Source organism: Nesoenas mayeri, assembly GCF_963082525.1.
Source record: "Nesoenas mayeri genome assembly, chromosome: 14".
NCBI classification, from domain to species: domain Eukaryota; kingdom Metazoa; phylum Chordata; class Aves; order Columbiformes; family Columbidae; genus Nesoenas; species Nesoenas mayeri.
This window is the reverse complement of record NC_137556.1, coordinates 2,717,998-2,743,570: the sequence shown is the minus strand read 5'-3', so window position 1 is coordinate 2,743,570 and position 25,573 is coordinate 2,717,998. Positions and strand designations below refer to the sequence as shown.

At 46.1% G+C, this 25,573-nt stretch overlaps 1 protein-coding gene across 1 annotated transcript in view; it reads right to left on the bottom strand.

Moving 5' to 3' along the window:
* Nucleotides 1-25,573, bottom strand: part of ERGIC1 (endoplasmic reticulum-golgi intermediate compartment 1) — a gene marked incomplete at its 5' end in the record, with an annotated part of 53,499 nt that overhangs the window by 12,204 nt on the left and 15,722 nt on the right. Inside the window, 5 exon segments of the mRNA XM_080353308.1 lie at nt 1,444-1,548; nt 3,964-4,088; nt 4,706-4,838; nt 14,676-14,749; nt 21,547-21,608. Coding sequence (XP_080209434.1) covers nt 1,444-1,548; nt 3,964-4,088; nt 4,706-4,838; nt 14,676-14,749; nt 21,547-21,608 — 499 coding nt within the window.

Genomic DNA, 25,573 nt, shown 5'->3' with positions numbered 1-25,573 from the left:
AACCCAAAATATTCAAAGGTGTATCTAGACAGATTTAAAGCTCTCCATACTTGCTGGTTCTCTACACTGCTTGCTGAGTCTCGGTAGCACCTGTTTAGTGAACACATCCTTCTTTAATTTGTGCTGTTGCATTCATGTTTGCCTACAGGGTCAGCAGCACCTACATGCTCCACTCCTGTGTGTGGGGATGATGAGTAGTTACTTTCAGCTTTGAAAATACTAATCAGAACTTGGCCAAATCAGGAGCCAACTGCATTTCTGCCAGACAGGTTTCTCACCACCAGAACTGAAGACGCTCCTTTGCCCCCAACCGTCCAGGCTGCTCATCTCGTTCATGCTGATTCGCACTTTGAGTCCATTACTCAAAGACTCCATGATAAAACAATGGGAATGCTCCCTCAGAGCGCCGATTTCCCACGCAAACTGCAGAACTCCCTATTAGCACTTACCTAATATTTTTCATAATCTCAGTGTGCTTTACAGACATTAAGCCAAGCTTATTTATATGCTAATATTGCAGCGTTCCCACACAAGATATTTCCTAAAAGAAGCCGGGAGCAGAATCAGAAGACTACAAAGCAACGCTTAGACTTGTTAGCATGAAAAAGGGTTTTGGAAGTGGGTGTACAAGCAGCAGACTAATGAGACGTCTGTGCTGAGGAAAGAAGATTACAGAGAGACTACGGGTAAGCAATGTTTAGGGTGAGTCGCAAACTGGGTGTGCACATATAAAACTCCCACCTGTGATGCTAGCTCCTTGGAAGTAGGCTAGAGAAGTGCTGTAATCCGTCCTTATTGAGAAATCAGGAATTATTACATAACTTGCAACACCTGGTGAAACTCTATCCACCGGGTAAGTGCACACATTCAGCTTCTTCCCAGCAGGGAACTGGCAGCTCCAAGTCCAACTTGTGTTTCATACAACAAATTTGACTAATAGGAGTTTGCTATACAAGTACGGTGAAGTGAATTAAAAAGGACTTGAGTGGTGCCGTGGTAAAGGCAGTGGCAAGCACACATCTTCCCCTGGCTACTCACTGCTCCTCTGCAAAGGCTGTCAAGATTTGTTTGCTGCATTAATACTGAAAACAGCACTGAACAGGATTTTGCAAATCCGTGAATCCTCGTTTCTACTCCCTGCAGGAAGATAACCACAGTTTGCCAAAAGCACTTTCAGTTTCAGATGAAAAAACGCTGAGTTCTTCTCTGGCTGAACTTTTGTCCCTCCTGAGCCGTTGGCATGTCAACAGTTTGTGAACTCTTCTCAACTGAGTGTACATCGCATGAATGTAAGGGATGGGTTTGCTTATCCAGCCAGTCCTTTCTTATGTCCTCCCCACACTGTACATAGCCCTTCCACAAAACCTAAGTGCCTAATATTAAAGTCACTGCCACTGCATTCATTCCCCTAGAGCCAGGGAATTTGCCGGGAAGAGAACTCACCTGTAACTTGTCCCCAAACGAGAGCTTATGGATGACATGAGTCATGTCAGGATTCTGCGGCTGTGCGGTGGCACTGTGCGTGGACACGTGAAAGTTGCCAGGGACCTAAAATTAGTCAAGACAAGGAAGACAGGATTTCACATTTTACCCCTCAAGGCACCGCCAGGCTCCGTGATACGAAGCAGAAATGCCTGGATCCGTCCAGCCGGGCGGGCTGTAGCTGCTCAGCAGGGGACACATCGGAGAAAGGCTCTGAAACACCTTCCTGTGCTTGACCAACAGTACCACACTGCACACGGAGCTGAGATCGGTTACATCCCACAGCCCAGTCGCTCCTGCTGACCAGGTGATGAGTAGATCGTCCCAACTTCAGGGATTCCTAACACTTAAGGCTATGTCTTTCATCCCCATTAAAATAAGGTTCATGCCTTTGACAGGCAACGGACAGTTGCTTAATGTTTTACTCCCACACCTTGCATTTGTAAATGGGCCCAATGCTGCAGAACAAGCCAAGAAAACTGTGGAAATATTCTTATTGTAGCACTGGTCAAAGTCAATGTTACATTTGAGAAGACTGTGCGTAAGTTTTATGTAGAAAGAGAAAAAACCCCACCAAAACCAATGGGGCTTCCCATACAAACTAATCTAGATCTCCAGCTTCTAACCCTGGCAATAGCCCTTCCAAATACAAGATTTTCTGATTTTACTTTTTATAAAGGAGGGATAGTTTGAAAAATACAGATTTCACCTCGGTTCCAAGACAGAAACTGAGCACTGGTGCCATTCTGAAGGGATCACTCTAGCACGCACACACTTCTCAGGTCACTAACGCTACTCCACGAAGTCTGGCAGCAGGTTTGTCTCAGTCACTGTTATGGAGGGTGCAAGAATTTTTTCCTATTGGGAAATGAAGCAACACAACTGAGGAGCAACCTGACATGGCCTAAGAGGAGAGTGGGAGGATGGTTATACAAGTGGTGCCCGTTGTGCTCTCCGCAGGGTCACCTCAGCAGCCGGGCCACGGGAGGCCACATGCTGGCTCCATGTGCTTTCAGGAAAGCTAATTGAAATGACTTGAGGAACAGCAGTGTGCTCCCAGGAACACTTTCAGGTGTGGACACAAGCTGTGTCATCCACAAGCTCCGTAAACAGGGTGGCAGTAAGCAGCACACACAGTCATCCCACTGTCACCTTGTCCTCCTTCTTCAGATTGGAGAGTAACACCCCAGTCCAAGCTCTGGTCCGGTTTCTAAGCCCGGCCGTGTGTGCTCCAGCACCAGCTCAGACAGAAGCCTGTGCAGTGTCTGCCAAGGCACTACAGACTTCCAGCTCATACTCACGAAGTTCAAGTTTTCAGTCCCGGGGCAGGTCCCCTCCATCTGACAGCAGCCCCAGCCACCGCAATTTCATGGCCTTTCACAGATTAAGCTGTGAAGAGAGCTCCTCACTGCCCCTTTTGAGTTGCTTTGGTGAGCAGAACACACCACATCCAGCAGATAAACCCCCAAGTATTTCAACTCTGAGCTTTGGGAATCAACAGAACAAGAACTATCTTCCAAGAAGCCCTTTCCCAGTTTTCTGGACTATCAGCTATCAGTAATCTTGGTGGCTTAGAGGTGAGGAGAGAAACGTCCTCTTTTTAAGTCCCTAATCCTTTCCATGCCACAGAGTCAGTAAGAGGTTCTGCCTGTTATTTTTAGATGCGATTTAACATGACCTGGGAGGAAAAGAAGGAAGTAGGATTTTGTAGCCTGTGGTACATGAGGAGGCGTGAATAAAGGGTGTGCCCTTCTTAGGACATCAGTGAGCCCCACCACTGCCTCCCCCACCCCAGCTAGTCATCTCCAGCATTACATAGCAAGATTATTCAATTCTGCACACACCCAGCCCAGAGAGGAGCCTCCTCCAGGCCTGGATTTTCATTCTTTGAGACAGAAGCAGAACATCCCAACAAAGCATGCGCGGAGGCCGCGTGCACCGATTGCAAACATCTCAGCACGGAGCCGCTTCTGTAACGCTAGCACCTTCTAGTAGGGAACATTCCTGTCATTCTGCGGCTCTCGGAACAAAAGAGCACTTGGACAGAGACACTGCCAAAGACCTCTGCACACTGAGTCACATTTTGGAGGTGCAAAAGTTGTGACGAGTAAACACAGAAGTCATTCGGCATTTGTAGGGAGTTCATACATCCCCGAAACGTGAGGCTGCTGCGCTGAGACACAGCACTGGCCGCAACATAGAGCTGCTCTCTGCTGTTAATCGATGCTACCTCAACAACGTGCTCTGGCACATCAAGAAAAAACCTGATCTAAGACATTGTCTGTGGGTCTAAGTACGCAGCCTCCTCTCCCCATGCTGATCTGCAGCACCCAGAGACTCAACCTTACCTTTGGTGAGGACCATGAACGTACACTCTAACAGGGAGACACCTACACGCAGATTTTCATGAGCATTTTACAAATGGATCTCACCAGCGTCTTTCCAGCCAGAACACGCTCACCTGCTGTCGTTCCTGCTCACCTTGTTGATGCTGAAATGGCCCTCGAACCTGCAGCCATCCCCATTATTGAGAGGTATCTTCATCGAGTTGTCAATATGACCCACTTCGTGCCTTCCCATCTCATCTTGGATGTCTAGTCCAACTACTGCATGGGTAGGAGGGGAGGAGACAAAAAATCAAACCAAAAGAAATAACAGGAAGGTTGCATAAGAAAGGTATGCACTGCTTTTACTGGGAAAAAAAACCCACATCTTTTTTCCTGACGTTCCACTAAACTGTGCTAGTAACATCTTTTCTCAAATATTAATTGTTACACCAGTTCTTCATAATGAACTTTGTAACCAAACTTTTCAGACTGGCTATTTGACACAACTGTACCTCTGACACCCGGCCAGCCCACTGCAACCTCAGATACACAAACACTTCAGATAGACAAGGCAGGTGATTTGTGAAAAGCCAACGACTAGCTGGTGCATTCAGAGTTTCAAGTGAAACCTGGGAGGTTTCTTGCTCCCAGACACAAAAAGGTTGCTGTGAATAAAGGAAATGAGATTTAGGAAGAAGTCAGGGACCCATGTGCCACCCACATGGGCTGAGAAAACAGGTGTCCTGGCCCGGGACACAAATCCATGGGGTGCTGGCAAAGGCTGCAGCTACTTGATCTCCATCCACCCTGAAGAAGGGTCACTATATCAGTTTGGGCCCATTGCAAGTATTACTTAAAATACAAAGAAAAACCGGTAAGTGAAAAGGGGTACTCACATTCACAATGAAGGTTTGGCAAACTGATGTTCAAATTCACTTCTATTTTACCTCCACTGTCTTTGTCTGGATCATCCACGTAGAGCTCGTTAACTCTGGAGGACAGAAAACACAGGTGGGTTCCGGCACATTGCTGCTTTCCACAGCAAAACAAATGAACATAAAACCAACTTGCACAGGAAAGGAGAAAAGGAGACTTTGGAGCAGAGGGCTTGGCTGTGTGACAGCTGTGACAGCGACCAGACAGAGAGCAGGAACAGCCTGAAAACTGTGCGGGGCAAATCGTGATTTCATTTTACTCCTTGCTTGGCAATCACAGGAGGTTTTAAACTCGTCCCTCACACCAGATGAAGACAGAACTCCTGCTCCGATTTATGTTCCCTGCCCCCTTCCCTAACCCGAGTTTCCAGAGCAGATACAGAACAAGAAGTTAATGTTGAAGAAACAGCAGGTTGGTGCGACAGCTCCTGTCTCCATGGGCTGTTACTCCTTTTAGGAAAGAGGGAAGTACGTGCTTTGCCATTTGTTTCATAAATAGAAAGGCCGCTCTCAACCATCCCTCTGGAAAGCTTGTTTGTGTGACCGATCACCTTTCGTTACCGCTGACCGAGCAGCAGCAAGAGAAGGCAGCACAGCATCCCCGTGTCTCTCTTCTGAATATCTCATTTCAATCTATGAATGGTAACCAAAAGTAACGACTAAAACTGAGGAGAAGAGGATTTGAGCCAGGAACAGATGGGAAGAAACATCCTGGGCAGCAGGACCTAACACACTACGCAACAGTCTCCCAGAGTGATGTTGTTTCACAGCACCCACAGTGCTGGCACATATTTCATAGGAGGCAAAATACAGATTAGAGTAAAAGGAATACAAGAGTATAAATATTTATTGTTGGCACCTACAATCCATAAACAAAAAAACCCCAACGCAAGCACAGCCGAGTTAGCTGAACAGTCCCAGAGAATCCACGCCGGGGAAACTCACCACAAAGTCCAACACTGTTCAGCCTCATCAAATAAAAAGATTTGACAATTTATCTTCCAGTCAGACAGATTATAAAGCTATGGGAATGTATGTTCAAGCAAGCTACATAAAATAAACTCCCTTCACCAGTAAGTGCTCTGTATTATTTTTATTTGATGCTCAAAGTGCATGAAACCCTTTGACAAGCCCTTGCCGAAGAGTCTCTATGCTAATAGACGAAGCAGACTAAGGGCAGCTACAAGACAAAGTGATTTTGCGCTGGTGATACATCTTTGGACCATAATGAACTGTTTGCCCTGTAGATCCAGAAGAAACAAGCCTTCACTCTGAGAAACACATAGCTGTCAATTTTTTGGAGGTAATTACTCACAGGTCAGTGGGGTTTACAGACACTCATTTAAAACCAGCACAGCATTTGTCTTCAGCTTCACAGCCCTACCTTTCTCTGGTTTTAATTGGCTTGACAAGTTGCTTGCAATCATTACTCAACGTATTTTTCAAGTGATTAATAAAAATGACACAGAGGGAGGGGAAAGATTGCTCATCAGTGACCTAGTTAGAAGCTTCTTGGCTGAGCCCTCTTCTCCTGGGTGGAATGCATTAAATTTTCTATGTGTTTATTACTGGCAGATTGGGATTAAGCCATATGTCCAAATAGGGTTTTGAGGAGCAGCTCCAGCAAGGACGGGCGTGAACCCCCCAAACCAACACACCTCTCCACAATCCCTGAGTCCCCCCATCGAGATCCCAGTTGCCAGCCGACCTCTTTGATAACAGCACCTGGCTTGTCCCACCTCCCTGTGCCTGAGATGCCACGGGCAACTGGAAGTCACCGGCCAAGAGGAGGATTCGGGCGGGCGGAGAAGTGCATTGGGTTCGGCAGCGCGGCTGAGCATCCGGCTCTAGGAAGGTCAATATTTGTATCTGCTGATTCCCAGTTCTGTACCTGGTTTGTTCACTTGCTTTGTTCAGCCTTAATAAGAGGAGACTGAGAGGAGACCTCATGGAGGTTACAGGTTCCTCACAAATGGAGGAGGAGGGAACTCTTCTCTTTAGTGACCAATGACAGAACCCGAGGGAATAGCAGGAAGATGTGCCAGGGGAGGTTTAGGTTGGACGTGAGCAAAAGGTTCTTCACTCAGAGGTGCTGGACACTGAACAGGCTCCCCAGGGAGGTGTCACAGCCCCAACCTGACAGTGTTCAAGAAGAGACTGGACAACGTCCTCAGACACACGGTGTGAACGGTGGGGTGTCCTGTGCAGGGACAGGAGTTGGACTCCATGATCCTTGTGGGCCCTTCCAGCTCAGGACATTCCACCATTCCCCCTGTCAGACAAGGCGGGCTCAGGTGCGGTCTGTAAGCGAAGGCTCACAAGCTTTTCAGTGCGAAGCGGCTGCGGGTGGAGCCTGCGGCGGCTCTGACGTAGGAGGGCGAGCGGTGAGCTCACTGGGTTGCAGACCAGATCACTGTGGCAAAGAGAAGTCGGCCAGTTTGTCCACGTCACACAGCCCATTAGTTGCAGATTAACAAAACTGGTTTCCTGTCCTGTGATCCGGTCACCGGACCAACGGTTCCCAACGTGGCCCTTGGGCAAGCGCACCCTCTGCGCTGACCTGCTCCGTTCCTGAGGTTCCTCTCACGATGGAGAAGCAGAAGCACAATGACAACACACCACAGGCTACGTTTGCCATGGCAAACTTCAGAAGAAACATCATTGTTTCCAACAAACTGGAAATTTCACTCCCAAAGTACATTCTGGAAACCTCACGGGTAAAGCGAACTCCCAGGGTTAATGCTGCTCCTCCCAGAACCTCCTCCAGCACCACCACCACCTATGTCTGATGGAGCTGGCAGAGAACTGGCACTCACGCCTCCCTTGCTATCCCCCTCCTCAGGGCCCAGAAGCCAAATCGCACACACCTTTCCTTTTATTTCATCGGACAACCCTGGGATGTTGGGAACAAGTGCTATTTAACCACCTCTAGCAACTCTCCCTGAAGGCATTAGCGTCTCCAACAGAAGAAATGGTCAGCTCTAACTTACAGCTGGCCCTCCTGGAATATAAAGTGTCCCAGGAGTAACGGGGCTTAACAGCGAATCTGGGATGGTCGCAAGGGAAATAAAACCCAAGGTCAGGCAGAAGGACACTGGAACTGCAGCTGCTTTGATGGCTGTTCAGAGAGGCGGTGTATAGGGTTGTATTGTGACTCCAAATGTGGGACGTACCTCCTCTGCAGACCCTAAGCACATAGGAGTGGGTATTTTACTCGTTGCTGTTAAAGACTATTTGAATTAAAGTGGTAGAATAAAGCAGGGGTGAGGTGCAGAGCTGTGAAAATACAATGAGGGGAACAGGACAGGTGAGCCGTGCACCTTTTCCCTCCATGGGGACTCTGACCACGGATTCAAGGAATGGAAGGAAAGTTTCTCCCCACAGCAGGAGCCGTGATCCATACAGAAAGAATCTGCTTCACTTCTAGAAAGAGCCACTTCGAAATACTTCACATTCCTGAGCGGTGCTGCTGGGTTTCTCAGTTCCTTAACCCCCTTTGCTTACAAATTGCAGCATTACACAGAAAAAGTTGGAGGGACTCTTTGGCTAAGAATGCAGATCACGCAAAAGGCACGCGAGAGAGAACCAAAGGGGGAAACAGCGGCAAGAGGGCTCAGCATTTCTTTAAGATTTTATCCAAAGAAAGCCAGACCTGTTCTCCATGCTTTAGGACTCAGATTTACGACACAACAGTTTTGTTTCCCCAGAAACAAAACTTCCCCAGTAACTTATTTCCACCCAGCAGCCCCGGCCACTAACATTAGACACTTTAGCACTTCAACAGCTGAAGAGCCTGCGGCCCTTGGAATACAAGAGGAGACATTGCATTGACTTTTCAGAGCCACGCACGCTGCCTGTGTGCTCCCTGAACACATCTTCTCTGTCCTCCTTGTCCCAGCGTCTACAAGTTCTAGCCTTTGTTCTTCTTTCACAGCAAAGAACCAGGCACTCTCCTCCCCAGTCATGAGCCATACAGAAAATACCTCTCCTTACTCCAGCAAGTTGCATTTTACCTTGTCCTCCAACTTGCAGGAGGCAGTCTCTGGTCCTCAGGACCCTAAGCCTAAGAGGGAAAATAATGATTCTTTCCTGAGGGAGCCCAAAGCTTCTCAAAAGACTTTCTCGGGCGAGCTCTCTTGGCTCCGCTTGCCATTTCAGCTCCAATCAACCACCTTCCAAAAACACAATGATCCGAAGCTGAGATTCCTGCACTACCTTCTCAGTTGTGCCAGACCAGAGAAGACCCAACACAGGACAATCAACCTATCTTCTTTTCAATTTCTGTGAAGAAACAACAAGTAGGTCAGCAAATTCTCTACTGTGTAATAAACTGTGCATATGTCTGTGCTCTACCATTTGTGATCTTCCTTCTACGCCTTCAATCTCAATCAGTTCTTCATTGGGAAGGTCTCTGTGCCAGGTTGGGTCTTGGCTCCGCCGTGCAGCACAGAAAACACTGTCGTACAAAGGAAGGAGACACGGTTCTCCAGAAGGCAGGAAGAAGGGTTTGAAAGACGTCAAGGTAGATTTGAGTCAGAAATTGCAAATGACATGACCTTCCGCTTCCTGCTAACCCACACACGTACATTAGGACAAACGGCATAACAACAGTTCACAAATATATAACACCTTTTATTAGGTAATCTCCAAGTTACTACGCAAACATTAATTAAGCTTCTTAGTACCCCTGAGAAGTAGGCAGCTAAGTCTTGCATCCTTCTCCCAAAAAGCATCTGTCCAAGGTCAGTCCATGGCAAGAGCAAGCTCACAATTCCCATTCCCTCTGACTGCTTGGCTGGTTTCACTTGCTCCAGCATTTCATCTGCCCCAACTGGATGAGCTGGTGGGGTTGGAGTTGCATCTCCAGCTCGGTCTCTGGATCAGAACACACAAGTTGCAGCAGCCGGTGCAGATGTTTATGCTCCGAGGTTACAGTTTGCAGCAGAAGGATCTCCTGTTCCAGCAGGACCACGCTCCGCTGCTCACAGCAGGTGTGGCTGGATCCTGCAGGTCATTACCAGAGATCTTCACTGACCAAGAGCCACAAGACACATTCCATATACCCTGGAGAGCCAAGAGGCAAAAAAGCTCCAAAGGCAGGTGCAGTAACAATTCTGCTTCACTGAAGGATCAGTCTTGGCCCCAAAAGCTCCTACCGTTTTGCTTCCTCCCACTTTGGGGGTCCCCGCCAGCCTGGATGAACAGTCACATTGTGCTGCACATAATGTGACCCCAGCACAGGAGCTGCTTCATAGACCGCCCAAGGTATTTTTCACAAAGATGAAAGCAAGTGTCCCCAGTGAGCAATCTGGTCACCTTAAATGAACAAGTGATTTGGATGTTGCTGATGATTTATGCTTTTACACAAAGGCAGTATTTTTATTACAGATATTCTGCTTAAGTAATTAATTGTCCTGCAGGGGGGTACAGCCTTCCAAGCGGCAAACTTGTCACTTCAGCCTGTTTAGTGCCAGTTACTTCATTAAATAAAAAACACTGCCAGGAATGGTCTGTCGCTTTCTGCAGATGAATTCTTGTTGAGCAGCTACATTCACACCCCAAGTATCACATTCATACCCTCCTACCCCTTCTCCTGGCCACCAGTGCAATGCAGATGAGATTTAGTTAATTACATCTTTCCTCCTTGATGATGGAATACTTGGAAAAACTCATATTGATCCGATGGAACATAATTCATGACCTAATTACGGCGATAAAACTGCAGGATTATCATCTTGACAGCTATTAACTTCTAGCATTGATCTGAGTCAATTAGAAAAGAGAGAGGCGATTTCTACATTCTTTATTTGCAATGTAGCAGCAGGATGGACGAGGAAGGCTGCTCAAGGTACGTCAAGCAATTTCTAGCTCTCAACCGACTACTGATCCTGCCCAGGAAATGCCAGACACGTTGAACACTTTAGCTTCGTTTCTTCAGCCATTTGAGTCATCTGGTCAGTGGGACAACTGGGTTTGACACAGTCTGTTTTGCAGAGGTTCAAATGTGGAGCACACAACTCCTTCATCTGTCTTTTACAGAATTGAGGAGGTTAATCTAAGCTCGTGTTTTGTACTGAGCCTTCAGTCACTCTCAGTCTGGACAAAAAAAACATATATTAAAAAATACAGAAGATTCTTGATTTCCAGAGTTAAACTCACCCTGTCCTTAATTGCAATGATGGGTTGTGGCTGAGCAAAGAGAGAAAAACCTCTTCCCTCAGCAGCCTTCAATATGCTGTCCCTGAAAAGGATGTAGCCCCAGCTCAGACCCAAGGTTTGATTTCCTTCGTGGCTGCTCAGAGGTGTCTCTGTTGGGGTCACACAACAAATCTAGATGAGAAACCAGGAGTTTTCCACCCTGGTCAGCAGCAAAATAGGATGTACATTGACAGCGTGTGCTGGTTCCGCATGAACTTCCCGCACATTTGCTGTAACACGCCGTGTCTTAGGTCTGTTTCCTAAGTGAAGCAAGCTCCCGTGCAGAGACGTAATCTCAGCGCTCATTAGAAATGCCCACACGAGTTACGACACCGCTGCTGTGATGTGTGCTGTCTTCCCCACATAGGTAATGTTTGGTTCTAGTGTTGTGACTGTTATCCTCAAGATGAGGGTGTCGTTTCTTGGCCTGCTGCCACCCAGACAAGTCTTTAGCAGGTGAGACTATAAACGTGAAGGCAATGGGTTGGTCAAGGAAAAAACAGCTTTGAAGTTGGGCAAGAGCAACCAAACTGAGATTTCTAGTAATACGAGGAATTGTTGCTACAGCCATATGAATGTAGAAGAAAGTCCGACAGTGGGTAGATGCGAGTGTTGAGGGTTAGCGTGGTGTGGAGCAGACCTTATTTTATCATTGAGTTCAACAAACCACACCAGCCTCCAACTTTAGATGCAGATACCAAAGAAACCTCCTGTCGGTGAGGGTTAGACAGTTAATCCTGTGGGTACCACTGCTGCTGACTTGCCCTGGAGCAGGCTGTCCATGCACACACACTACGCACAATTACTCGGCATTAAAGGCTATGAGGTCAGCGTGAGTCCGCACCGGCGAACGGGTACGTCTGTGATGTGAGGCACCAGGCCAAGCGCTCTCCATTTCACCTTGCCAGCAAAAATGTGCAGCTATTCCCACGTAATCCAGCTTTTGTCAAGTGCATAACTGCTTTAAGGGGAATATTACGCAAGAGGAGAGAGGCTGACGCAGTCTCACGGTACGGCTGGCACTGGCGAAGCAGGAAAGCTCACCGCACCAAGTGCACGCTCCAGTTAATCATTCAGATGCGGCTGACACCAGGAAACTTCAAACTGGGACAGGGATCTGTTGTAGGAGACTCTTAAGACTAAAGAAACTTGAAGCTTGCAATAGAAGCTGATGAGAATTGAACAGCTTGCCAGCCTCCATATCTTCAAAAGTATTTGGTTAATAGGCAAACTAGGCTGAAAATATCTTTGTGAGTTAATATCTCCCCTCTTTTTGCTACCAACCAGTTTAAGTTGTGTCACAGAGTTCTCACACTGTTCCAGACCCCATAGAGCTTCACACTCCTGTGCCCTTATTCTGAACGATGAGACTCTACAGCCTCGCAATGCGCTGCCAGTGATACACACTTGAAAGTGAAGCACAAGAGCTTAGAAACACCTTTGAACACCTTTTTATGGTACTGGTTTTCCCAGAAGAGAAAGCAATGAGTAAGAAATGGAAAAAGAAGTTTACTGCTGCTTTAGAAGTTGTTGAACCGGGAAGCACTTCGTGACGTGACTCCAAAGGATTTCCGCTGTTAAGGGGGAGCCTGTTCACAAATGCTGTGGGTGATCTGTTCCCAGCAACAGAGATTTTGATGACCTACAACTCATCAGAAGGAGGTTTTCATATTCTGTGAGCTACTGTGTTGGACGGTCCATGACGAATCGGTTTCCTGCATTCATTTGTCTCGGCGTCTTCCATGACATCCTCTCTAAAATTTTACTGTTTTATTGCTTACAAACACCTCCTGCCCACGCGGTTCCTGCTGGGAAAGGCACTTTACCACCTCTTGGAGGTTTTAATGAGAATCTGGCCAGCTGGGCATGCAGGAACTCACAGCACTTCTATCTGCAGAAAATGCACCATCTTGTTAAGAAAAGAGTACGAAGAGCCCTCTGAGAATCATCTGGTTTTGCTGTTCAAAAAGAAATCTCTAATCGGGAAACTACCACTACATAAAGGCATGTGCACTCAAATAACTGGATCAAAATTAGGTAAATATAACTAATTCCTTTGGTAAAGCATTAATTGAAAGTAAAAAGAAAACCAGATGCAAGAATGAAATCAAAGAGGAGAGCAAGAACTATTTAACTCGAAACAATTTGTCTAGCTTTACATTTTAAAACATGAAAACCAAGAAAATTCAGCTCCTGAGAGAAGGGGGTTGATGAGATGACTGTGGAACTTTACAAGCAAATGCACAGAACTGAATTCAAAGAAACTGCAAGTAAGAAGCCTAAGATACCATCTCTGAACTAAGTGTGCAATGGGCGTAAAAAATGAGCCAGAGCTAGATTACACTTCTGTCTTAAGGTGAAATATTACTCAAGGTTAAAATTATGCTTGAAATTACATTCTTGACCCAAGTCAGAGCTGCGCAAAAACAATGGAAAAGCCACATGGTGATCAGAAGCCACGTCAAGCATGGTTTATCTAAACACAGCACATGAGCCCCACTTGTCTCAGAGCTTTTTTGCTCAGCGGTGACATCTGTTGTTATCTGGACCATCCCTTGAGTCTGACAGATGTTCCACCCTTCCTGACTATCCAGGAACTGCGCATCCCAGCCCGCTGAGCTCACCGCCACATCACAGCACCATGGAGAACGTTTCCTAGAATCCAAAACAAAGGCACCTGTGCTAAGAGTTACTAAGAAAAGTTTACTCCATGCAAGAGGAGCACGAGAAAAAAAGCTACTTAACTAAAATACTTGTTCTTGGAGCAATTTTTCAAGTGGAAATTAGTTGCACTTTGCCCAAAGCCAGGTTCCAAAGAGGCTGCTTGTCTTCAGGCACAAAACCTGTCAGCTAAGTTTCCAAATAAGACTCAACAGCCAAAAAGAAAGAAGATAAACCCCACATGTGAGTAAAGCTATCTGCACAGATCAGAGATTCAGCTCTGACATGACCAAAAAAAGGTATTTTAACATGAAACTAATCATCTTTCCTATTTTACGCAATTCATTTTTCCAAAAAGCATCTGCAAAACCACCCCGTGAAGAGCGGAAGAATGCAATACCCATTTTATTCACAGGGATGCGAGGGGAAAAGAAAACGTCTCGTCAGAGATCCCACCGTATCTGCAACGGGACCCCACAGTCTCAGAGCACAGAGCACATGGATTCAGCAGCAGGCACCGCACGTTTAAATATTCCGTATCACTAATGAAAAATACTTGAGTTTTGGAGAATCGCTTTGAATCAAGCAAGTACAGAGGGATGTGCCTATTCAGGAGGAGAGGGAAAGCAATCTCAGGTGAGGACAAGAAATCAAGGAGGAAGAGGGAACCTGCAACTGACTGATATTGATCTTCTCAGTATTCACAGCACCTTACACCTGCTCACCAGAGAACTGAAAAGGGTCAGAAGCTTTTGATGTGATCCGTGGCCACATGAAAAACACTCACTGTGCTCAACAGAAAAATCCAGGGTGCAGCTAATCCAGGAGCAGGAAGGTCTGCAACTGTTTTCTCTATAAAGTATTTTAAAACCAAGTTTGCCTGGTTTACTTCAGTGAATTAAAAAGCTGAATGACTGAGAATTCAGACTCAATCAAACAGAATCCAAAGACCATTAGCCAACTAACTGGCCTAGTGAAATCACAAACACATTTTCCCATGATATCAGAGTAAAGCTGTAAAGAATCACATACGCACATACATCCAAACAAAGGAAAACATGACTTTTACTTACATTTCAGTGGCTATGAATCCGGTGAGCTCAGACAGGAAGAGAAACAGGATGAAGAGACAGCAGCAGACAGAGACTGAAAAACAGGCAAGGAGAGGAAAAGGTTAGTTTCATATCTCTTAACAAAGACATAAACTGTTTTCACACAGACATATTATTCGCCCCATGGATTTGCCACCCAGCCACATTGCGAACTAACACTCTTTAAGAGACAAAGACCCAGACGAGGCCATCAGAGCAATGACTTCAATGGCGTGACAATACCCAACATCCTGCAGGGTATCATAATTCTTGGGCCACCCTTCCCATCACGATTTCCATTGCCCATGGCTTCTGCGTTCTCCACCTCCAGCACACAATGCTGCTCCCCCCGCTCTCCCTCCTTCGTGACAAAGCTGCTTGACAATATGATTTCTTTGGAGCCCTTTCTCCAGATGTAATTGTGTTACTACTACAAACCTCCAGCAAGGAAAAAGAATCAACACCTCCTTGCTTCAAAAGCATACATGCAGTGTTGTGTGGATTAGGAGACATTCTGGTTCTTTCTCCAGTTCTAAGGCTCTGTGTCAGTCATCTCGCAGCCTGCACCACTGACTAGATAGAGCTGGTACAGCAGGGACATGGCGATAAGGGTCTCATCCAGTCAATGCCCGATACTGCTCTAATTTCTCCATTTGCTGACATGACGCTTCATAGGGGGAAAATTCCCAGTGAAGGAAACGCAAAGTACCTGGACAAAAACTCCCACGTCCTTCCTAAGAATGCCAACCTAAAGTTAAAAGGAAGGAACCCAAAGTAACTGGTGTATTACAGTTTATTCTTCATCAGGAAACTATTCAAAACATCGTAGAGTGATATTCACATAGCAGTAATCGAGTCATTGACCCACGCCGGAGGGGTGGAAGGAAGGAGAGCTGTACATCCCATTGAGCAGGGATGACTGGAGCAGACAAGGATGTGCCCACTCAAGGAGACAGGTCTGCATGTGTATTTGTATTAAATAAAATAGCCACGTTCACCGTGAATCACTACACAAAGGAGCACACCAGGAAACGGCGCACTACGCCAGGAGTACAACCGGCTCACCCCCAAATCCCAGCGGAGTTACAGTGACCGAGCGCTCTTTGGAAATCAGCACTTTGCCACAGCCGCTAATTAGGATTGAGAAACACGCAGGAAAAACCCTGTTCCTCAGCTTTATTCCCCATGACCTATACAGCCTGAATTCCCATTCCTTGCTACAACTGGCTAGGGAGCAATTTTATCCCACAATTGCGCCTGTCCCACTCCCTTGGTAGAGAATGTGAGAGACGAGGGAAGGAAGGAGGAGGTAGCTGGGCAAACACCGAGACAGACCCCCGGTGACCTGCAGCCTTGTGCCTCACTCTCCAGATTAGTCACTTTATAGCTCTGAGGAAAGAGAAATGCGTTGCTTCCCCTTCCTCAGAGTCATTTCAAGGGTGGATTCATTTACTGATCCTCGGAAAAGTGCAAGGGATTAAAAGAGATGCCAAAAACTCCATTAGCTAGGATGGAGAAATAGAGAAGAGGGGAAAAACGAAGCCAAAGACCACAGGGAAAATGGGAAGCAAGAGGGGATATTTGATTCTAAAGAGAAAGCTCAGCCGGTCACAGTTGCTTCCAGGCCTGGGCTGAGCCACTGCTTATAAAACATAACGTTAAATTTCTGCAGAATCCAAGAGATCAAAACTTGTCTTGATAACTGTTATATTTAGAGCTATTACATCAAATAACACAGGGAAAAGCACAGAAAAAGATATTTATAAAAAATTATGTATTTCCACTGTCTTCTCTACTGCCCAGGGAGGAGAAAGGTCTTACCTAAAGCACCCCAACAAATTCTGAACATACACACCTATGGAAGAACATACACACCTACAGAAGAGCTCAAAAAAGCAGCCTAGGCACAAGACTAGTTGATTCGGTGTTTCTTATTGTTAATCACGGAACAGCAGACACACAAGATCTCCGACCTTCGGCAGCACGCAGGGGAGAGTGTTTGACATAGAGACAACCCTTTCTCCTTTAATTGCTCCCCATATTCCCCTCTGCTCGTTATCATCTTTCCACAGCATCAGCTGGACCGCTCTGTTCTCCAGCACTGCTATGCGAGCCTGGTACTACTAACTCTACATTCTCTCACTGGGCTTTCGCTCTCCCAATTATTTTACACTTGTTCCTCTGCCACCAAATTACCTTCTGCTTTTCCACTGTACAAAGTATTCGCTCCCTCAAGTCCGTCTTCCAATGCAGTTCTTGCAGTGAAGGCTTGTGACAGCACTTACCCAATACAGTACAGTAAAATTCCACTAACCTATATCTTAACAAATCCTATAAGAATGCCCTGAAATGCCTGGTAAGGACTGACTTTCAAATCTCCTCAACACTTTTGCCAGTCTTCAAACTACATACTCAGTTTTTAACCTGTCAAGGAGATTACTGAGGGTGGACATGAGAGAGGTTTATACAATAATGAGCAGCCTGAAGGAGGTGAATGGGGAACAAGCACTCACTGTCTCTCCATTATGGGCATGGCAGGGAAGAGGAGGTTGAAAACTACAGGTTTTCCTCTACATAGCACCTAACTAAATTCTGAAGATTTTTGACTATGGATGTTGGGGATACTTGGGGAAAAAAAAAGCCTATAAGATTTCAAAAAAGAAATCAGATGTGCCCTGAAGAAGAAATCCATTGAGGGCTACTAAACACAACGCAACCACCGCTGGCTCAAGAAGTTCAGAGCTGCCAAATGATGGAACCCAGTGACGTGTTCAACTCGTCCTCAAGCTCCTCTGAGGACGATACCAATCACACAGATGTTTGCACTGATCTACCTGCACAGCCACTCTTGTGTTAAACTCATTTATCCACATGCATTTTCAGGGCTGGCAGCTCTGTGGCGTGAGACTTATGTGCTAAACTGTGTCTCGAGCCAGCATTTTTTCAGACACAGAATGTGAGCTCCTCTCCTTAGCATGGACCTGCAGGCATATACCATGTTCCCAGCATAAGAATTCATGTACACGGTGTTTCAGCTACTTATTTCATAGCGAAGGCCTTTAGTTCCTTCCATGCAAATGTGCAGTTCCTGCCACCCACATCTGACAACTGTATTATATTTGGGAAAGTAGATTAAAGGCTAGGATCAGACAGAATAAAACCATTGATGCATAGAACTCAGCTTAAGTGCGAGAGCGCTGGGATGTTCCCACAGAGCTCGAAGGACCATCTAAGTCAGGCTTCTTAAAACTCGAATATAATGTGATCAATATATCAAAGGTTGCTGGAACACATTGCTGTTGGCTAATCGGTGATCTCAAAAGGATGGGAAATGCTCTCAAGTGTTTTTTTCTACACTAGCTTTCACAAGCTAACCTTTCGTACAAATCCCTTCTAATACATACCCCATCTATCTACATTTCTGACTCTTTCTCCCCACCCCACAAGAAATGAGAGAAATGCAAAGTGTTTAACACATCGTACAGGCTGAGAACATGGATCCATGTCTATATTAAGGCATAAAATTAATAGCATTTATTGTTCAATGGAGCAAACTGCTACAAAGCACAATGTTACAGATGCCATGTGAATCATAACTCTGATATTTCCTGATGCGTTTTTAGAACTCCAGCCCCCAAGCAGCGTAGAGTATATCTGGATAACATTACCATGTGTGCATACAACATGTGCATGCAAACTATGCATCCAGACTGCTAAATAGCAGGATTACTACAGCAGCTGTCCCAGTCACAGGTCCCTCTCTGGAGAAGCCAGACTGCTCCTCTCCGGCCAGATGCCAACTGTGCGCCAGCCAGGGCACCCCAAACATGGCCAAGTTGTCCCCATGTCCGTCCGGGCTGTCACAGCAGCCGTGGTGGGTGAGGGACAACAACGGCACGACCGGCTGAGTGACACAGGGATCACAACGCTGCCCAGAAGAAGAGATTTTTATTGAGAAAAAAGGAATTGGTAACTTCACGCTTTTTGGAGAAGTCCACAGCAATGAGTGTGTTGTTCCAATACAAACCTCACTCCACTAAAGAACAGCAGACTGTGCTTTATTCCTTCATTCCTACTGGTTTTTGATAGCCGGAGGGGTTGCTTCACAGATTTCAAATATCTTGTATGCTGCATTCTCTTCAACTTTTGAAATTACAAACACATACGGACCAGAAAGATTAAATAACTCACCAGTTGGCTTCTGAAGTTGTTTGTGTTCAAGATCATCTGCTCTTTTCCACCAAAATAGAATCATAGAACAGTCTGGGTTGGAAGGGACCTTTAAAGGTCATCCAGCCCGACCCGCCTGCAATGAGCAGGGACATCTTCAGCCACACCAAATACCCCAACCCTTGCTCTCCCGGAGCTGCCTCTTTCCTAGAAGAGCTGCCACTTCAGTCCTGGTGGGCAGAAGCACAGTTGGTACCTTCCATTTGTTTTCTTCTGTAATCTGATCTATTCCCTCTTCTCTAATGAATCTCAAACTTTTCAAAAAAAAAGGCCTTTTTAGAATCCAAAACCAACTGTAGGAATCTTGCAGGAAACCCATTCCAGAAAGCCTTCAGCACCACAAGTGACACTGAACTAAAGTTCCAGCAGAAATCATAAGGGAAGGGTCTAAATTAATAATCAGCTACTATGGGCTATTTTATATCTGCCCTGAAAAACTTGGAAGACTTAAAGAAAGCCAAAATACAGTAGCCACCATAGTTGTTTCACGTATTTACTAGACCCTAAAGACTTTTTTTAATGAGGCAGAACTTCCCCTACCCCCAAGCCCCGAATGTTACTACAGGCTGACTTCTCTAAAGCATTTATCATGAAATCATGCAGCATTCCCAGGCTTCAAACCAGCACGGCAATGGGCTGGTCTCCTTCACGGCCTCCTACAACACGCAGGATTACTGGCTTTTAAATTACAAGTCCCAGGCTTGGTCAGGCAGAGAGTCCATTAGGAAAGCTGCACACAAGATCCTCACATGCAAAGCCACCACGATTTGTTGGCGGACTGCGTGGTTCAAAAGCTTCTATCAGGCTGTCTGAAAAACCTCTGACAAAAAGAAGGAGAACCAGTTAGAGAAGAAAAATCAAAGCCTGAGAAGGTGCAAATAACAATAGAGAGAAATAAGTCAGCTAATAATTTCAAGTAAGAGTCACAGCCTTCAAGCCTTCCCACAACAGACTTATCACTTGAGCTGTTTACTGCAGATCAGAAAGCCTAAAACTTTGATGGTTTTTTTGTTTCTAAAACATACACTTTTGCAGGTGATTCATAACAAGACAAATTCTCAAAGGGAGCCCAGTTATAGTGTGGGAACTCTTCGTTTCCAAAACAGAAGAAAAGGCAGGATCACTGACAAGTTCAAAGTGTTCTTTCAAAACGCCGAGTCTCATATACCTCTAAATGAGCAGTTTTACTCGAGCCCTTTGTTCACAGTTCCAGCAAACCTAAAAGGGAGTCAACGTACGAGTTATCCAGTGGTCAGGAGAACAGGGAAGACAAGGACTCTCGGAAAGTCAATATTTAGAGTAATGTGCTATCTGCACAAGAGCACAGAATAGTTGAGGCTGGCAGGGAGCTCCGCGGATCATCCCGTCCGGCTCCCCTGCGCAGGGCAGGGGCAGCTAAACCAGGTTGCCCAGGGCCAGTTGTCTTGAGTGTCTCCAAGGATGGAGACTCCACACCACCCTGGGCAACTTGTTCTGGTCTCTGACCATCTCCACAGCGAGGAGTTTCTTTAGCTCATCAAGCGCTTTGCTTCGTGACCATTGATTCACTGCTACTGACTCAGTTCTATTTGACGCCTGCTGTCACCGAGGGATGTGACATCACTCACGTCAGCGATGACATATAAGGCTGCTGACCCGTCTACAAGAATGGATGAATAGAGCACAGCTCTGTGATCAAAGGAGGGCAGCGGTCAATGGAGCAGAAAAGCTGCATTAGGCGTCTCATCGCGGGCCTGGCGGGATCAGCCTGATCGATGTTCAGCGCACTCACTGCGTGTAATTGTGTGAAATCGTGTTACTCAGCCTACAGCCTCCCTCGGGAGGAGGAAGGAAGGAAAAGGGGCCCAAGGCAAGAGATTCATATCAGCCAGAGTCTGGGTATTGATACATGGGAGTGAGAGCGGATCGCTATCATCAGCGGTTTCTGACCAAGCGATTTTTATTCTTTAAAAGCATGACAACTAACAACAAAATAAGATCTCTGCTCATTAGTCCCACCTACAACATCAGATGAATCCCCTGAGTACGTTGTGGGAGAAATATGTGCTACCCAAACCATCTCCACCGCTGGCCGCCGTGTATTGGCACCCGCGCTGCTCCTCATTCACAACCTGCACTCCCTGTTCACAGGAGTTTGGCTCCTCGTGTCTGTTCAGCAAGCAAACGCCTGTGTACACTAATTGTGAACGCGACTGCTATCAGCTGATGTTCACACTGACCGAGGGGGTGCCCAGAGAGAGGTAAACAACAAAAATCTGCATTTAGCCCCCCTATGAGTGTGTGGAGCCACCTCACAGCTTCTGTCCGCAGGGAGACACAAGCAAAAAGGTCTCTGGCTACTGCAGTAGTGAGTGGGTATTTCAGTGATGGCTTTTAGGAGCTCCCTTTCTTGACAGTGTTATTTTTATTGCTTTTTGTTGTTGAGATTCTGAATCCACGCAAACTACTCCACTGTTCAGTATAACCTCACAGATTGGGCAAAATGAGCCGTTTTAGCCACAAATCACACCCCTACCAGTGTTTAATATCCCTTTACAAAAATTCCCTGGAGACAGAGAAGCCAAAAGGTCTTTAATTTTGGACCAGGGGTATGCAACGACGTTAAAAAGAAGAGCTACTTACTAATAGCCCCTGTGTAGGTTGGCTGTGTAAGGTCTTTTGGCACCTTCCTGTAGATGTCAAACCTGAAAGAGAAAAAGCAACAGCCATAAAACAGGTGGATCATTTCAATACACTTCACGTCCCCGCAGGGACGAACGATGCTGAAGTTTTTCCACTGAGCTTTCCAACAACATTCTTTCAGTTCACAGAAAGGTACGAGAAGGAAAATCAAACCAAAGCAAACCAAAATATCCCTTTTCCTTTGTACAATTATGTAACTGCGCTCCGTCTTGGCTCCGATTTCCAAAGCGCTTCTCTCCAGTGCCCTCCGCCTTCTCGTGGATCTGTGTGACCTGAACCGTGAGAGGCACCAAGGAAGAAGTCACGCCGGACAAGTTTATAGACCCCCATAAAAGGAAACGGATACTCTATAGACTCCTAAATAAAGAGGCCTGGCAAAAAAAAATAACCCATGAGACACAACCTATATTGCCCCTTCTAGTTTGTACCCTGCAATAGCCAGAAGCTGACAACACCCAAGTCAGAAATGAAGGTGTTGAGACAAGAAACCTACTCCCCCAGCAAAATCGAGTTTAATATTAGACCGTTGTTTTGATTCAGTCATATCTTTTAATATCCATATGGCTCAGCTTTGCTATTTTAAACTCTCCATGGTTAAACTTTCACTGCCCTTATGATGCTAGAGGTATTATTTCCTACAACTCTGTGTTCCTGCGCGTCCAGCCGCAATGCAGCTCTGACATCAGTTTTTCCACCACTCAATAAAAATTAATTAGTGTATTAAAAACACACACACACCCTAAAGAAGGAAGTGACTGGTTCTCCCCCCAAAACAGACTCTTTTTGGATATAAAAGTGGGTGAGATTTGATGCTTTTTCCAGCCCCGAAGAGGCATGAGAGACATCAGCTTCCAAACTCCCGTTCTATACTGCACCACGATGAAACACCCTTTATTCAGTAGTTCCTACTACACCAAATATTATACTCAGAGTTTAAAAACTAGATTGTCTTTCTTTTCTTCACTCCTTGTCTGTTGAGATCACTTACAGCTGGGATGCACTTGGGGTGAACAAAACAGCACTTGCCTTGCAGGAGATGAGAAGGACATTGTTGTGTTTCATTCGGAGGTTGAAGCTGGAGGAAGGACGGAGAGGGAAGGAGAATGGGTATAAAGACAGTTCACCTTACAAGTCCTGACCATGCTTCGTAACTGCTTAACCACTCCAACGACCCACGGCAATACACTCGACAGAGCATTCTGCACAGGATATGCATCGGAGCTAAATGCTTTTATGACTCTATTCACTGTTATCTCCTAAACAGATCAGTAATATTCCTGAAGCAAACAGCCCATTTATGGCTCTCCAGCTGCTCTGGGAACATCTGGAAAGCGCTGTTTACATTCTTTCCACATACACCAAAGCACCAGCAGTGGATGGTAACGCAGCCCAGAGGAGCTGGTGACATCAGGGTGTCCCAGGCAGAGGAAGCAGCTGATGGTTCCTGCTCCCAGCCCATTGAACGCTGAAAGCTGGCGGCGTCTCGCCAAAGTCACAATAATAGATCAACAAGGCTAAAAAAGCTGAGAGAGAAAGAAAAAAGAGAGAGAGCACATGAACAGGCACGAACTGCTGAGCGTGAGCAAACAATTGGAAATAGGAAATATGCTGGATTCAGTAAAAACAGCAGCGTGTGCGCACTATAAAAGGAAGATTGTTCTTACAATGAGAAATATTTACTAGGATGAAAATGATGACCCGTCACAGGGTGAAAAAAGAATCATCTAGCTTTTTAAAGAACTCAGTGGAAAGTTGATGTCATGGCCGAGTTCCCGCCTCCAACTGCCATTTTAATCACGTAAGTAACACCCAAATCCCACAAATTAAGTTTTACACAGCTAAGATTAGGCAAAGACACTAAAGAAAGCGATCGACGGCTCCCAGACACATTTATCGCTTGGCTTTAAGCGCTTAAAATGCAGCCCACCCGCTCTGGGCTGCTGTGCTTCCCATCTCTTCTACCCCAACGTCACATTCCGTCTCTCTTCTACTCCCGTGACATGCATCTAAAAAGGGCTTTAAGCAAGTCTCAGGCTCGGATTTGCCTGGAGTTATGAGAACTCTTGGGTCTATACGTAGAGGCTCAAACCTCCCTGCGGGCGCAGTGCAGCACATTTGCAGCAGAGAGGCCCTTCATGCACTGTAAGGATCACTGCACGAGCACAGTGAGCGTATGCGGCTCACCCAGCCCAGGATCCCAGCCCAGAACCTGCTGTCCAGAGGCACGTCCAAGAGTACTGAACAACTCAGGAGGGCCGCATAAAGTTTGAATGGCTTCGTTTCGGAGAACTAACACATTTTTAGGTAAGGACAGACACTAAAATAACAGAATCAAGAGTGGACAATGTATGCAGAAGAGGCAAGAAGAGCAGACTGGACGGGTGGGAGAAAGGAGGAGATCTCAGCTGAGATCTTACGGATGAACGCAGAAGCTTGAAGGACGACTCCACAATCTGCTTCAAGCAGCAGAAGGGAAGGCAAGCAGGGAACATGTATTTAAGCTTGCAGAAGGATGCTGAAACGATCAAAACAATGTGGACAGCAAGGGAATGGAATGAGACAGGTTTGGAACAAGAAACAAACACTGCTGGCTGGCTTCTGCTCACCAGCATGTGATACCTGTGAGTCCAAGAGACTCCCAAAGCAAAAGCAAAAGGACTGGGTATGCGCACATATCTGGGGAGAACATGTATCTGCTTGGAAAATACATGCTCTGGATTAGGAGGATAAAAGAAAAATACTCTTCAGGCATCTTCCCATACTGGCCACAGCTTGAGAAAGTACAATTTATTAAGTCAGATCCAGGAAGGTGAAAACAGGAGTTGGCTTTACGCATTCAGAGAAGGGCAAGTTGGAAGCCCAAAAGGACAGCAAGACATTAAACTTGGAAGAGAACGACAAGATGCAGGCATGGCCAGAGACCAGGGCTATCTTGTTAACTCTGATTTAAACTCTGAGTTAAAAGAAAATAACAATTGCAGAGGATTCAATGACAGCTTGAAAAGTATGTTTGCGAGGCACAAGAGATGTGAGATCCCAGCAGTAAGTAGAGGATGGAACCCCAAAGGTGGCCTTGTTAATTACATATAATTCTAACAAATCAGTAAATCAAGCAAACTTCTGAAACAAATCTGCAAAGTTGACAAGGGCTATTGTAACAGAGACCCTAAACCCCAAGAAATCATGAATCTGTGAAAGCCATAGCTCCTATGGGGGTTAAAAATCTGATTCACTTCTAGACTTCACTAGACAAATCCCTTTTGCCACCGGCTTCTTGCCTACATCACAGCGCCCAAAGCAGTTCCAGGGATCATTTACACTGTCCTGGGAAGAGAGAAGAATGAGGATTAGACACCACAGATGATTTGTAATGTATGAGGGAGGAGGCCGTGGAGTCTTCGCATGGTGAAGGGGAACAGGTTTTACTTGCCCTGGGGTCAGATGTTCCTGCAAAGCACCTGCAGGAAAAATTCCAAGAAGCCTCCAGGTTCCTGAGGCGTTGGTCACCTGCGAGAATATTTGTACCCTGGAAACAGAGAGGAACCTCATGCTCTATATATTGCAAAACCGCCTTACAGATTTCTGATACTGGCACATTGAAAGCAGTGGAAGGTATTAGTAACGCTGGAGGAAGACGGGACGTTCAGGGAGGTGACACCAGCCAGCTCAGAACGCAGCACAACACACTGTACCGCGCTGTGAATATCCGCTCGGGTCTTGTAGTCATATGCAAAACTGTCATGAGAAACCAGGGTGTAGATTTACAGCATGTTCGCTGCCTCGCAGCAACTCCTGAGTGAACGCTCTCCCCCTGCGGTACCGTGCAGTAGGTTATCCTGCTTTCACACACGGATACGTTACTTCATGCTCACACAGCTCACATGTAGTTTCCACAGGACAAGCAGCACGGTACTTATATCTTGCTTTTGGCAACTTTCTTTCTTTGCTCAGAAAGGCAAGACTTGTA